The 13,244-nt window shown below is 42.5% G+C and overlaps 1 protein-coding gene across 5 annotated transcripts in view; it reads left to right on the top strand.

The window, feature by feature from the left end:
• Positions 1–13,244, top strand: part of RAP1GDS1 (Rap1 GTPase-GDP dissociation stimulator 1) — a 150,801-nt gene that overhangs the window by 69,345 nt on the left and 68,212 nt on the right. For 3 of the 5 annotated variants that reach the window (XM_061582903.1, XM_061582905.1, XM_061582902.1), the window contains exons 3-4: positions 5,693–5,815; positions 8,246–8,371. In XM_061582903.1, coding sequence (XP_061438887.1) covers positions 5,693–5,815; positions 8,246–8,371 — 249 coding nt within the window. Of the gene's footprint in view, positions 1–5,692; positions 5,877–8,245; positions 8,372–13,244 lie in introns of those variants that run through there. The other 2 variants (XM_061582906.1, XM_061582907.1) reach the window with 2 other exon arrangements.

The following is a 13,244-nucleotide window of genomic DNA, read 5'->3' as shown; positions in this document are numbered from 1 at the left end:
ACAATCAGCCTTCTGCTGGGATCCTTCTTCACCACTCAGTGAGCAATTGTTCATGTTAAACAGGGCCAAATTGTGAGGTGAATGAAACTCATACAGCAAGGATGATGGACCTCAGGGGACCAAATGCGCTCCTCCAGGCTTATCTGTCCAGCCCCCAGGGCTCTCCTTAGGCCACCCTACTCACCTGCCTTCCTCTGCATGCCTTCCTCCCCTTTAGTGCATTTGCATTATGCTTGGCTGGAATGTATCATTGAACTGTGATAATGTAGTTCTTGCTTGCCTGAACAGAGAATTGTGGGTGAGGTGTAGAAACCTCTAACTTTTGTGTGACTAGAATATAGTCCACTGAAAAAGGTAAGAGCCACATATCCATTGTTTCACCCATGTTTGGCTCTGGCCATACCTGCTTTTCCTTCTGGGCCACCCACCGATGGCATGTAGACCCTGAAGAGTTCCCCAAGAGGAAATGTGGCCCTTGGACTCGAAAAGGTTCTCTACTGTGTCATACATTATGCATAGGCTAATTGGGGTTCTCCTATACTGTGCTATATTGGTTTTTTGTCATGAACACTTGCCATGCTTCTGATTTAGTTTGAGTGCAAAAACTGCAAGAACTACCTGCATAGGTAAGACGTTCCTTGCTGGCAGGTATCACAATGGTGCTTACTGCAAAGAATCAGAAAAAAGTAGACTGTCAAAATGTTAGTTTTCTTTGTATGCCCTCTTATGCTAAGAGAAGGATATCTGGTTACCCAGTTTCTTCCAGAAGTCCATTTAAGCCTGAGTCATTGTGTTTTATTGGCACTTGCTGATCTTAGTCAAATAAATCAGAGCAGCTCTGCCACACACAGCTAACCTCAGGCAAGAGTTTAATTTTATTTTCTTCACTTCTTTTCAGGATACATTTTATACTATTGATTTAATTTGCACAGTGAACGAGTCCATCAAACCGTAGGTGATAAAAGCAAGTCTATACTGTGTAAGGTTTTCTGTAATGCAGAAGGTGGGATCACATTATTGTATCTTGCATGCTAATTGTAGATAATATTGTAGGGACAATCCAGTGGGAACTTCTTATTTGTTTCTTTTATTGAAAAGATTGGGAGTTGCGCAATGGTGGTGTTTGCAAGAGAAACTCCCAGTGGATTGTGACTAGTATATTCCTCTTAAAAGGAAAAAGAAATTCAGCCACAAAAACACCTTCTTGTAATTCAGACACTGAAATGTAAAGCACCCATTTCTCTCTAATATACAAAAACTCCTCTTGGCAATTATTTGATTGAGTTTTCCCTGTTGTTTATTACTGGAAATTCATATATTTCTAGAACTTCTTCGAAAAAGGCCATTATTATTGAAGTAGAGAAGTTGGCATCAGTTTGAGGTGTGTGTGTTGGGGTAATGTGAGTTGAGTAGATGTGCATAATAACTGGCCATTATGCACATTCACCAGGCCTCATGGAGAACATGGAAATAATCAGTCCGTGGAGAGGGAATTGTTGGAGATTGTGCATAATGACCAGAGAATATTCAAAATTCAGTCTATATGTGCACATTCCTCAAGGCCTGTTGGAGATTACATATATTGACTGGGAAATATGCACAATTCCTTCTTCGTGGAAATTATGTGTGCATTCTCCATGAGGCCTAGTGAATGTGCCCAATGGCTATTATTACACACATTAACTGCTGAACTTACATTACTCCTAACATATACACCTCTTTCCATGGTAGGTGTATACCCAGAGAATAAGACCTGTGCTATATTAAAGAGGCCAAACTGTGCAGAGCCTGGGGAGAAGGTAGATGGAGAGCTGTTGTCAAATCTGCTCTGATACTGCTTTATGCAAAAGCAATACATCACTGTGTGCTGGGCTTCCTGTGTACACTCTAATTGGAGGGTGCATCAGAAGCAAGGCTGCATGCTTTCCTGTAAGTAAGCCTCGCTGAGTGTAGTGGGGCTTACTTCTGAGTAAGTATGCATAGGATTGAGAGGGAGAAGCTGGGTTTTATATCTGTAGTAATGACAAAAGTCTCATGTCCCTGTTGTGTTCTTAAAGAATTCACTTAATATTCAGCATGTATCTAATACCAAAGCGATTTGACATATTGGGTCTATGTTGTTCTAAAAGAAGGTAAAATAACAGCCTACAGGATTTTACTCTTTACCTGCATCCTCAGAACTATGTCTACAGGGATCTGACCTATCTCATCGCACCAGTGGCTAGAATACTGGATTTATATCCAGAACGCTTATTCTACTCGGTTCTGAAGCTCAGTTGATACCCTTGAAATTCATTATTTCCCCGGCCTCACAGACATTTTGTATAGATAAACATCCCTCTGAGCATCTACGACGATGTGCAGGAAATCAGTATAACAAATAGAGTAAAGCTAGTCTAATACTCTTAAATATATACATACTGTTTACTGTTGATTCACAAGCAAGATGACAGAGTTCGAAAATCCTGCCAACTGCAAAATACATGATTTGAAACACTTTTTCACCTGTAATGCTGCTTGTGTAGTTTATGCCATTCAATGCAGATGCTGGAAGCTTTATGCGGTAATTGGTGTACAGTTTAATCATTCATATTTCTAAGTGGTATACATAAAAACGAGCCATACATAAAACAAAACAATAAAACCATAATAAAACCAAACGCTCCCTTAAAATGCCTGCTGGAACAAAAAACGCTTAACCTGAAGTTCAACAAGGAGGCTACCTGTCTCAGTTGGAAGGGAGTGCCACAGGCTTGAGCCCACTACACTGAATGCACAGCTTATAGTCATTGCAGGCTGTGCATTTGAGCCATGGGGGACCACCAACAGAAACTCCCCCAAAGACTTCAGTGATTGGGCTGGGATATAACCAAGTGGGTCCAGGGTGTGGTCAATGCATCGTTGCGGGAGGGAATGGTTCCAACTGTCTTAAAAGAGGCAGTGATCTGACCACTTCTGAAAGAGCCCACCCTGGACCCATTGCTTTGCAACAGCCCGGTTGCAAATACCTGCTTCTAAGGGAAGTTGATTGAGAGGGTTGTGGCACAGCAATTGCAAGTACAGTAGGGCCCCATTCTTACGGTGGGTTATGTTCCAGACCCCCACCTAAAAGCGAAACCTGCCGAAAAGCGGAACTCCGTCAATAGAATGGTGCCCGATGCCTAAAAAATGCCGTAAAAGTGGATCAAGCACCGTATGAGTGTGGCCTTACTCTAATTGAAAACCACTGTATTAGCGGAATGCCAAAAAGCAGACCACCGAAAAGTGGGGCCATACTGTCCTCTTGGATGAAACAGATTATCTTGACCCATTCCAATCTGGGTTCAGGCCTGGTTATGGGACTGAATCAGCCTTGGTCGCCCTGATGGATGACCTTTATTGGGAGTAGGACAAGGGGAGTGCGGCCCTGTTATTCTTACTTGATCTCTCAGCAGCTGTTGATACTATTGACCATTATATCCTTCTGGGCTAACTTGGTGAGCTGGGTATTGGAGGCACTGTTTTACAGTGGTTCCGATCCTATCTCCAAGGTCGCTATCAGATAATGGCATTGGTGACTGTCTTTTGGCCCCCTGGCAGTTGTGCTGTGGGGTGCCGCAGGGTACCATCTTGTCCCCCATGCTGTTTAACATCTATATGAAGCCCTTGGAAGCAGTCATCAGGAGCTTTGGGGTGAGGTGTCAGCAGTATGCTGATGATACCCAGCTCTATTTCTCTGTAACATCAGAATCAGGAGAGGCCGTGCAAGTCCTGGACTGCTGCCTGGACTCGGTGGTGGGCTGGATGAGGGCCAATAAAACTGAGTCTGAATCCTAGCAAGACAGAGGCACTGTGGGTTGGTGGTTCCCAAGTTCGGAATTGGTCAGTTGCCTGCTTTGGATGGGGTCATACTCCATCTGAAAGAGCAGGTTCTTAGTCTGGGGGTGCTCCTGGATCCATCTTTGTCACTACAGGCCCAGGTGACCTCCGTGGCTAGGAGTGCCTTTTACCAGCTTCAGCTGGTAAGACATCTGCGGCCGTTTCTGGACTGGGATAGCCTGACCACTGTTGTCCTTGCACTGGTAACCTCCAGGCTGGATTACTGTAATGAGCTCTATGTGGGGTTGCCCTTGAGGTTGGTCCGGAAGCTGCAGCTGGTGCAAAATGCAGTGGCGAGACTGCTCACTGGGGCCTGGTATCGCCAACATGTCACCCCACTGCTGAAAGAATTGCACTGGTTGCCCATTTGCTACCGGGCCAAATTCAAGGTTCTAGTTTTGGTGTACAAAGCCCTATACAGCTCAGGACCAGGATACCTGAAAGACCAACTTACCCCTTATATACCCAGTCGATCACTGAGCTCTGCAGGTGAGGGCCTCCTGCAGATACCATCTTATCAGGAAATTTGTTCTGCACAATATATAACCTACCCTGTGGAATTCCCTCCCCTTGAATATTAGGCAGGCGCCATCTCTGCTATCTTTTTGGTGCCTTTTGAAGATTTTCCTCTTTCAACAAGCCTTTTAAGTTGAGAGTTATCCCAGTCTGCGTCTGTGTTAGAATTGCTTAATATGTTTTTTTAAGTTGTTTTTTTAAATGTTTTTAACGCTGTTTTGTTTTAATGTGTTTTAAGATCTGTTTTTATGATGTTTTAAAGTGTTTTTAGCGCTTTGTTTGCCGCCCTGGGCTCCTGCTGGGAGGAAGGGTGGGATACAAATAAAATTAAATAAATAAATAATATTCCTTCTGACAGTGGAGGTAGATATACCCAATGTGGTTAGTAGCCACTGACAGCCTTATTCTCCATGATTTGTCTAATCCTCTTTTAAAGCCGTCCAAGTTGGTGGACATTACTACTTCTTATGGGAGTGAATTCCATAGTTTTAACTAAGCACTGTGTGAAGTAGCATTTTCTTTTGTCTGTCTTGAATCTTCCAACATTCAACCTCATTGGATCTCCTGGAGTTCTAGCATTATGAGGGGGGGACACTTTATCTACACCTTACATAACTTTATACACCTCTGTCACATCTCTGAATCTTTTCTCTAAACTAATGGCACAAGGGATCATTCTTTGGTTTTAGTATCTAGATTTAGAATTTCATATTAGGTATGAAACTTCAAGAAATTAGAAGAAGTCTAGGACTGGGGAGGGCAGCTATGAGAGAACTAGAAAAGGTCCCCAAATGCAAAGATGTATCACTGAACACTAAAGTCAGAATCATTCAGACCATGGCATTCCCGATCTCTATGTGTGGATGTGAAAGTTGGACAGTGAAAAAAGCGGATAAGAGAAAAATCAACTCATTTGAAATGTGGTGTTGGAGGAGAGTTTTGCGGATACCATGGACCTCAAAAAAGACAAATAATTGGGTGTTAGAACAAATTAAACCGGAACTATCACTAGAAGCTAAAATGATGAAACTGAGGTTATCATACTTTGGACACATAATGAGAAGACATGATTCACTAGAAAAGACAATAATGCTGGGAAAATAGAAGGGAGTAAAAAAGGAGGACCAAACAAGAGATGGATTGATTTCATAAAGGAAGCTACAGACCTGAACTTACAAGATCTGAACAGGGTGGTTTATAACAGATGCTCTTAGAGGTCGCTGATTCATAGGGTTACCATAAGTCAAAATCATCTTGAAAGCACATAACAACAACAGTCCTGCTAAATTCTGTTTTATGCATTTTTCTCTCTTTTCAGATACAGAGACAAGTGAAAAAATCCAGAAAAGTGGGATCCTTCAAGTGTTTGCAAGTCTGTTGACTCCGCAGTCTTCCTGCACTGCAAAAGTAGCTAACGTCATAGCAGAAGTAGCCAAAAATGGTGAGGTTTTCCACAAGACCTTTTCTGCTGGAACATCTTCAGTTTTGCGGCTCGCTTGTCAGTATGTTTTACTTCATTTATGTTTTCATTTTATAGAATATATGTTTTTCATTTCTCTCACTTTCATTCCATTCTTTGTGTTCTGTTCTGCCTTGATAATATATTTGTCATCCATTTGCCAGATACATCAAAGCACTTTGGAGTTGCAGTTATTTTTATAACATTAACTGTTGTGTAATTTTTATTAGGCACAACTAAGTGGCAAGACTTCCACAGTTGGGTCTGCAAGTGTCACTGCAGACACATTTGTGCAAGGTCTTTGAGTTAAATTTAACACCATAAGTTATATTAATGCACTAATTTGGCTTTAATTTCTAATTCATTCTTATATGCATTTGTCTTTTTCCCAAGAAGCCCCTTGTCAATGATATCCTTGCCAAACTTTTAAGTTTTTCTCTGAAAGACTGCTAGGGCCATTTCGATACACATGTCTATACTGTAAAATAAGATACAAGTGAAGTCTTTATTCTGATCCCAAATATAATGCTGTCTCTAGCAAGGTCTTAAGCTGCTGCAAGCTCTTGTTAGTCTCCCAGTGTTGCTGGTACTTTTGTATCAAACCCTAGCAGAAATCTCATAGGGGATGGGTGGGAATGAAGCAAGTCTAACATTGCTGTGGTCACTTGCAGAGATTTGAATCTACAGTTCATCCCAGGGTACCTTACCATTGCTTGAGATTCTGCACAGTGGTGAATCTCTTCCTCACACATGAACTAGCAGACTTTAATGGACTGGCAGTGCAATATATAGGTCTTGAGGAGGGGTGAGGGAAGGCAAACAATGTTAACATTTCTTACTCCTTTTTGAAGATTCTGGCAAGGGAACCAAACTGGTGAGTTTCCACCTGCTGCTCATGGTTGCAGTTCTGAAATTCTGGTCCTGCTTTTGTAACTGAATGCATCATGTGTAAACTGCACCAGCTTCCTGAAAGCAATTACCCTGCAAGGAGACAGCAGTTTATTAACTACGTATTCAAAGCTGCCAAAGGCCACATTTAGCACCTGTGACTTATTTTGGCAGGTGCTACACAGTGGCATACGTGTACTGCTGCATATACATTTTTTTTTAGATTTTTAATTCTGGACTATTCAGATCTTTTTTGTACAGAGAGAAAAGTGGTATGATAATAAACCTTTCATGCATTTCAAAGCATAAGCCCAGCCTCAAAATTAGGCACTTATCAGGTGTGAATGGCCATTATCTCCACATATTTAAAAAGCACATTTAAAGTACATAGCTCCACCCAAAGAATTCTGGGTGCTGCAGGTACCCTTCATAAAGGTACCATTCCTAGCACTCTTACAATTCCCAGTATTCTTTGTAGTGAGGGGGAGAGATGTGCTTTAAATGTATGGTGTGGATATGCAGAGCTGCTGAAGTATGGGGTGCCTGGGCCACAACAGTGTTGGTGATATTGCATACCTGTGTGCCCTTTTATTGAAGAAGGACCAGCCACTGGAATTATGGAGCCCAGGGCCAGAAACAACATGTAGTGCTTTCATTCCTATGCACGTTGCAGTCCAGGCTTTTAAGTGGGCACAGCATATTTCTAAAGCTTATTAATTATGCTATATAAAATTGTACTGAATCCATTACAGGGTTGTTGCAAGGATTACAATTAGATAATGCCTGTGAACTGCTTTGAATGCTTAAAGGTGCTATACATATGCTAAATATTAATGTTATTTCTCTCATTGCTTTCTATTTTCATTTTATAAATAGAACATTGAATGACTTTTGAGAGGCCTGCTGTGGTTAAGTGGGGAGGCCCTAGGGTCTTTGACTAAGTCCCCTAGTCTAATAATTTAGGAGATACTGTGATTTAGTGCACAGCCTACAGTCTGTTGAGCTATAGCTTTGAATTTTGCTTTACTTTCATTTATGGTTTAATCAAGATCCTGTATTGAAGCAAGAAATTTACTTTGGACACAAGGATGCAGCAGCCTTAAATCAGGTGTTCTTTAATTGGATTGTTTAGAACTCTTTAATGTAAGAGGGGCAGAACAAGAGGGGCTGATATTTTCTTGCCTTTATTGTTCCTAAAACAAGCTCAGTGTTTAATTGTTAGATTTTTAAAATAAAGGTTATTTAAAATACTTTTTATCCTTACCAAATGAATCCACAGCAGGCAATCAATATGTAGAATTTGGACTGTGCCCATAATTTCTAGGGGGTTTTGTTGTTGTTGGAACTAGACTGCTTTTGGTCTATACATAAATTAGTTCTTACACTGTGAAGCAGCTGCAGTGCTTCTGGTATATGTGAATTTGGAAATGAAAACATTTGCTGGAGGAAAAATGGCTCTGTTAACAAGAAACAATCAATCCTTAACAACTAGCCTTTAATTAAACCTCTCTCTATGGCTTGTAGAATTTATGCGGAATCCATGCGTGGATGCTGGCTTGATCCCTCCTCTGGTGCAGCTCTTAAACTGCAAAGACCAAGAAGTGCTTCTTCAAACAGGACGTGCCTTGGGCAACATATGTTATGACAGCCGTAAGTGTTCAAATATCAGTGTTTTATTTTTTTTAAAAGCCTGTTTCTTGTTCATTTTTTCTTGTTTTGTTGTCGTTAGTGCTGATTTCTGCAAGACATCTGTGGGTGCTGTCACAATTAAGCGTAGCTTGAATGACAGGCTGTCAGAAGTCCCATTTTTTAAAAATGGCAGTAGCCAGATCCTTGACAAATATAGTGGGGTTTTATAGATGTAAGTAAAATGCTTTAAAAAAAACATGAAGGCTGGTCTAATTTCGTTTCTGTAGATAATGTTATTGGGGGAGTTAACCTGTTTTCTTTCAACACCGATTAATAAAGTTAGACTGATTTTGCTCGCATTTAGGTTCTTACTGATTACTATACTTGGCATCACAAGTAAAATTGCTGGCACTGTTATACAGTGCACCTGCATACTGGTAGTCTGGATTAACAGTGGCTGTTGTAGAGACAGTCCTGGTTTGTAGCAGAGGAGTAGAGTAGATGGGAAAATCCTGAAACACCCAGGTCTATAAATCTGTGATACAACAACCCTGTACAGTTTTATTTATTTATTTATTATTTGATTTATATCCCACCCTTCCTCCCGGCAGGAGCCTAGGGCAGTTGACACCTAACTGTTCTCCTTATGTTGTGGCCCCAAACATACCAATTGCACATAGAGCACCCATTTTAACAATTGTCTTAGAATTTTTGTGGGCAAAATAGATTTTTAGTGTTCAGATGACACAGTAGTTCTGATATTTGTTAGGAATTTTGGACGTGTAACTTGGACATTTATCATTGGTGCTACATTTAGAGAGTGAATCATGCTGTTCAGAAGTGTAAATATTTTTTGTATTAGACTGTAAAAAAGGGTTGGGAAACGTGTGGCCCACCAGATATTGCGGGACTATAAATCGTACCCAGATGCAACTCACCAGGTGAGGTGGAGCTGCTACCCTAGTTTTCCGGCTGATGGGTTGCTGTTGGTTACCAGGAGGGCATTCACTCCACGCTGACTTCCCCGCTGCCTCCCTCCCTCCCAGTAAGCAAAGCAATCCACCTGCTGGGAAGCTAGCATAGTGACTCCACCAAACCCTGCAAGTCATTTTTGCTCCAGCCAGCCATGACCATTAGCCATGCTTGCTGGGGTTGATGGAGCTTGAGAGTACAACAATATCTGGATAGCCACAGCTCTCTCCTCCTGCTGTAAATGTTACTGTTTAAGAGCATCAACATTCCCATGTAAGAGTCAGCTTCCCCATACAAAGGTAAGGATGTGCTTTTTATTCTCTCTCTCTCTCTCTCTCTCTCTCTCTCTCTCCCTCTCTCTCCCCCCCCCCCCGGTGTGTGTGTGATGTCTGCAAAAAGGAAGTTGGAATCAAATACAAACGTAACACTTTGTTATATGTTACTATATAGTAATTGCCCTATTTCTAAATACGTTATTTACTAGTACACAGTAAGCAATATCAAAGTAGCTTGTGTCACTGTGAGTTTCACTGAATAAGTGTTATATGAGAACAATAGAAGTGTACTTGTTAATGGAATATTGTTGATGGGAATCATAGCGTTGCTGAAAAAGTTGTTACCTTTTCTCTATGGAATTCATCAGTTTTGCCTTATTGAGCATGTTAGTTTGCTAGATAGGGCTAGAGGATGTTTCTGATAGGGATGACTCCTCCTACCGGTCATGACAGGCAGGGTCTTCAACTCCTTTTGCCTCCTGTTCAGGGGGAGGAGTCGCCCTGCCCTCCAGACCAGCCCTGCCTGTGGTCTGTGAAGGTTGGGTCTTTTCACTCGAGTTCAAATCCTTTTTATTTTTGGCTGTTTCTCCTCTCTTTGTCTGTTGTTCTCTTTACTGTTGGCTCTCTATCTTTCAGGTCTTAGATCCCCGCTTGATTAATTGTCCAGTTCCTTTTTGTTCTGTCCCTCCCTATAGCCCTGACTTTTTATTCCTCCATTTGTGTTTTTTCCTGCCTGCCTTTTTTTCAATGGCTTGTTTGGGAAGGGCATGTGAGGGATTTCCTGCCTGGCTGGGTATTTGGGTGCTGCGCAGGTGCTCTTTAACTTCAGAGCTTGGCAAGCCACAGCGCTTATCAGCTAATGCGGCTGCCATTTTTATACAGGTTAAGCCTGACAGCTCTGTGGAACTGCGTTTCTGCAACACTAGTATTGAGCAGGATCACAATCTCCAGCTCCCCCTGCCTAATGGCCAGTGCTGCCTCGGGATGTCTAGCCCCTACTCCGGAGCATCTGTGGCAGTGAAGGGGTTGAGCAGTTCACATGGTAGGCGAGGTGCCATCACTGCAGCTTCCCGCATTTCCCCCCATACCACAGGGCAGCCACGCCCATCATTTTATGGCCTCTTCAGCGATCTCCCGCCACGGCTCCAGTCACGTGGGAGACATGTCTGACATTAGTGAGCTGCTAATGCAAGGCTCAGGGTGTTTTCCGCCAGCGCCTTCACCTGCTCTAAGCGAGGGCAGTGGGGTAGGGGTGAGTACTCAATTGTCTGGTGATGGTTTGGATGTTTCTCCCCCTCACGCCCAGTTTACCAAGTTCATGTCCTGAGTTAAGTGGTTTATCTCTTTGGAGATCAACGGTTCTATGCACCGTGTCCTCAAGTGTAAATGAGATAGGCACTCTGGCAGACATTCACATAAGGGGAAACGGAGATGAAGGTCTCCCTCACGTCACTGTACAGAAGGGAAATCTGGCAGACTGTGGTCCCACAATAGCTCTGCCAGATAGCCTTCCTCTTCTCCCTGTAACTCTAAGAGTGTTTCCCCACCCTTGCATCTTTACATGACACAGGGCAGTGGGGGTGATGTAGCGACTGCAGTGGGAGACCAGGATTCGCAGCCAACTTGCTGCAGTGCTCAGGCACAGCACATTTCTTCTACGCAGAACTCTTCATCTACCCAGGCAGAAGCCCATCCTACTCAGGAAAAGGCACTGCCTCAATAAAGTCAACCCCTCACAACTCAGATGCCTGTGCTGCTGGGGCTTTCTCCTCCGTTGGGTTCTATGTCTCCCAGTGCAGAGCTTCCACCTAAGTAGGCTACTGTGGGACAGGGGGCCTTATCTGATTGTGATGACTCACCTCATGGGCCTGATAGAGAAGGAGGTGAATTGTCTGAAGAGGAGCTGGAAGAGGTTCAGGCTCAACCCAGACTTTTCTCTCCAGAGATCTTTCAGCCACTTCTTATCAAGACACGTAGGGTGTTATAGTTGACTGAGGCTTGGGAGGGGGTGCGATGCTCCCACTCCCTCCGGATCAGTGGGGGCTAAAAAGGCTTTTCCTTCCACTGATACTAAACCCATTACAGTCCCTTTTCCTCAGGCTTTTGATGATGTGTGGGATGCAGAATGGGCATTTTCTAGCAAATCAAAGCTGCTCCCTAAATGGGCTAAGAAGCGCTACGTCTTTGCTGAATGAATCATGGCATGTTTACGTTTTTCCTGCTGTAGACTTGCCCATTGTGGCCCTTGCTAGTTCTGCAGTTATTCCCCCAGAAGGGGGGGGGGCAAAAGACCCATGTGATAAGAGGGTTGAGGAGGCCCTCCACAGGAGTTTTGAAGCTGATGCTGTGGCATTCAGAGCTTTGTTTTGTTGCCTTGCTTAATTTCTGCGAAGAGGCTGAGTGATTCGGCTACTACCGCATTTCCAAGTACATTTTTAACAGTAATTTTTCATTTTATTTTAGCTTTACAGAAAATGACTGGTGCCTTCTCAGTCTGGAATTATTCTTACATGATAAGTCAGATTTTCCATGTGGGGACTAATTTTGCACATGTTTCTATATGCTGTGATGTGGCAGTCCCTGCATTACGTCTCTTAAAAAAAATCAGTTGATTACTATGAAGGGGAAGCTGCATTGAGAGAAGCAAGGAGACTGTAAAATTCCAACAGAATCCTTGTGGGAATGTGATGGTTTATAAGGGAATTGAAGCTAGCCTTCACATAAATTTTGCTTGCTTCCTGCCTAAGGGAGCACATGGCCAGCCTTAGGGATTGTGACATATCAAAATTCTCCTTCTAGATGTCCAGTTGCTGACTCAGTTTTTGGCTTCATTGCCATGAAAATGAAGTTGGACACTAGCACAATATACAAAGCTTCAGAACCATTAGGCTGTGCTCAGAGTGTGGGAGTAGTTTTGACTGTGGCAGTGTAACTAGTCTCAGTGCAAAGTATTTATAAGAAATTTGGCTGTAAAATTGTAGAGGTCAATTGTTTGTGGTTATACACACGTTAAGTTTGTACATGTTTTCACAACACTGTCAAAAAGCAAATTCCAGGTCAATTGTATCAACTCTATTTACAGAAATCATTAACTTGTTTAAAAGCTGAAGGTGATTCTTACTTGTTTTAGAAAATTTACATCAGCAATGGCAGCAGGCCATGCCAAATTTAGGTTCTATCAACCTCAAATCACATATGATTAATATTGTGTCGATATACAGTACCTACAAGACATAGCAGTTCATGTGGTATTTTAATATCATCTGGACCCCATTTCAGCTAGTGTATCCGCATAGATGTCTAAAAGAATGTACTGCTTCACACAATTCATAATTAATGAAATTCACTGCCACAAGATGTAGCAACAGCCGCTAGCTTAGAAGGCTTTAAAGGGGGATTAGAAAGCTTCACAAAGATCTTCCAATGGCCATATGGAAGTTCCAGATTCAGAGGCACCATGCCACTGAATATCATTCCTTAAAAGGCAACAGCCAGGGATGGTTATTGCCTTCATGCCCTGGTTGTGGGCTTTTCAGAAGCAACTGGTTAGCCACCGGGGAAACAGGATACTAGACTTGATGACCAGTAGGGCTCTTTATATATTCCCAGTAAAGACTTAATTGTTGTTGTTGTTGTTGTTGTTATTA

Source organism: Rhineura floridana, chromosome 9 (assembly GCF_030035675.1).
Source record: "Rhineura floridana isolate rRhiFlo1 chromosome 9, rRhiFlo1.hap2, whole genome shotgun sequence".
NCBI lineage: Eukaryota > Metazoa > Chordata > Lepidosauria > Squamata > Rhineuridae > Rhineura > Rhineura floridana.
The sequence above is the reverse complement of the archived record's forward strand: the minus strand, read 5'-3'. Positions and strand labels throughout refer to the sequence as shown.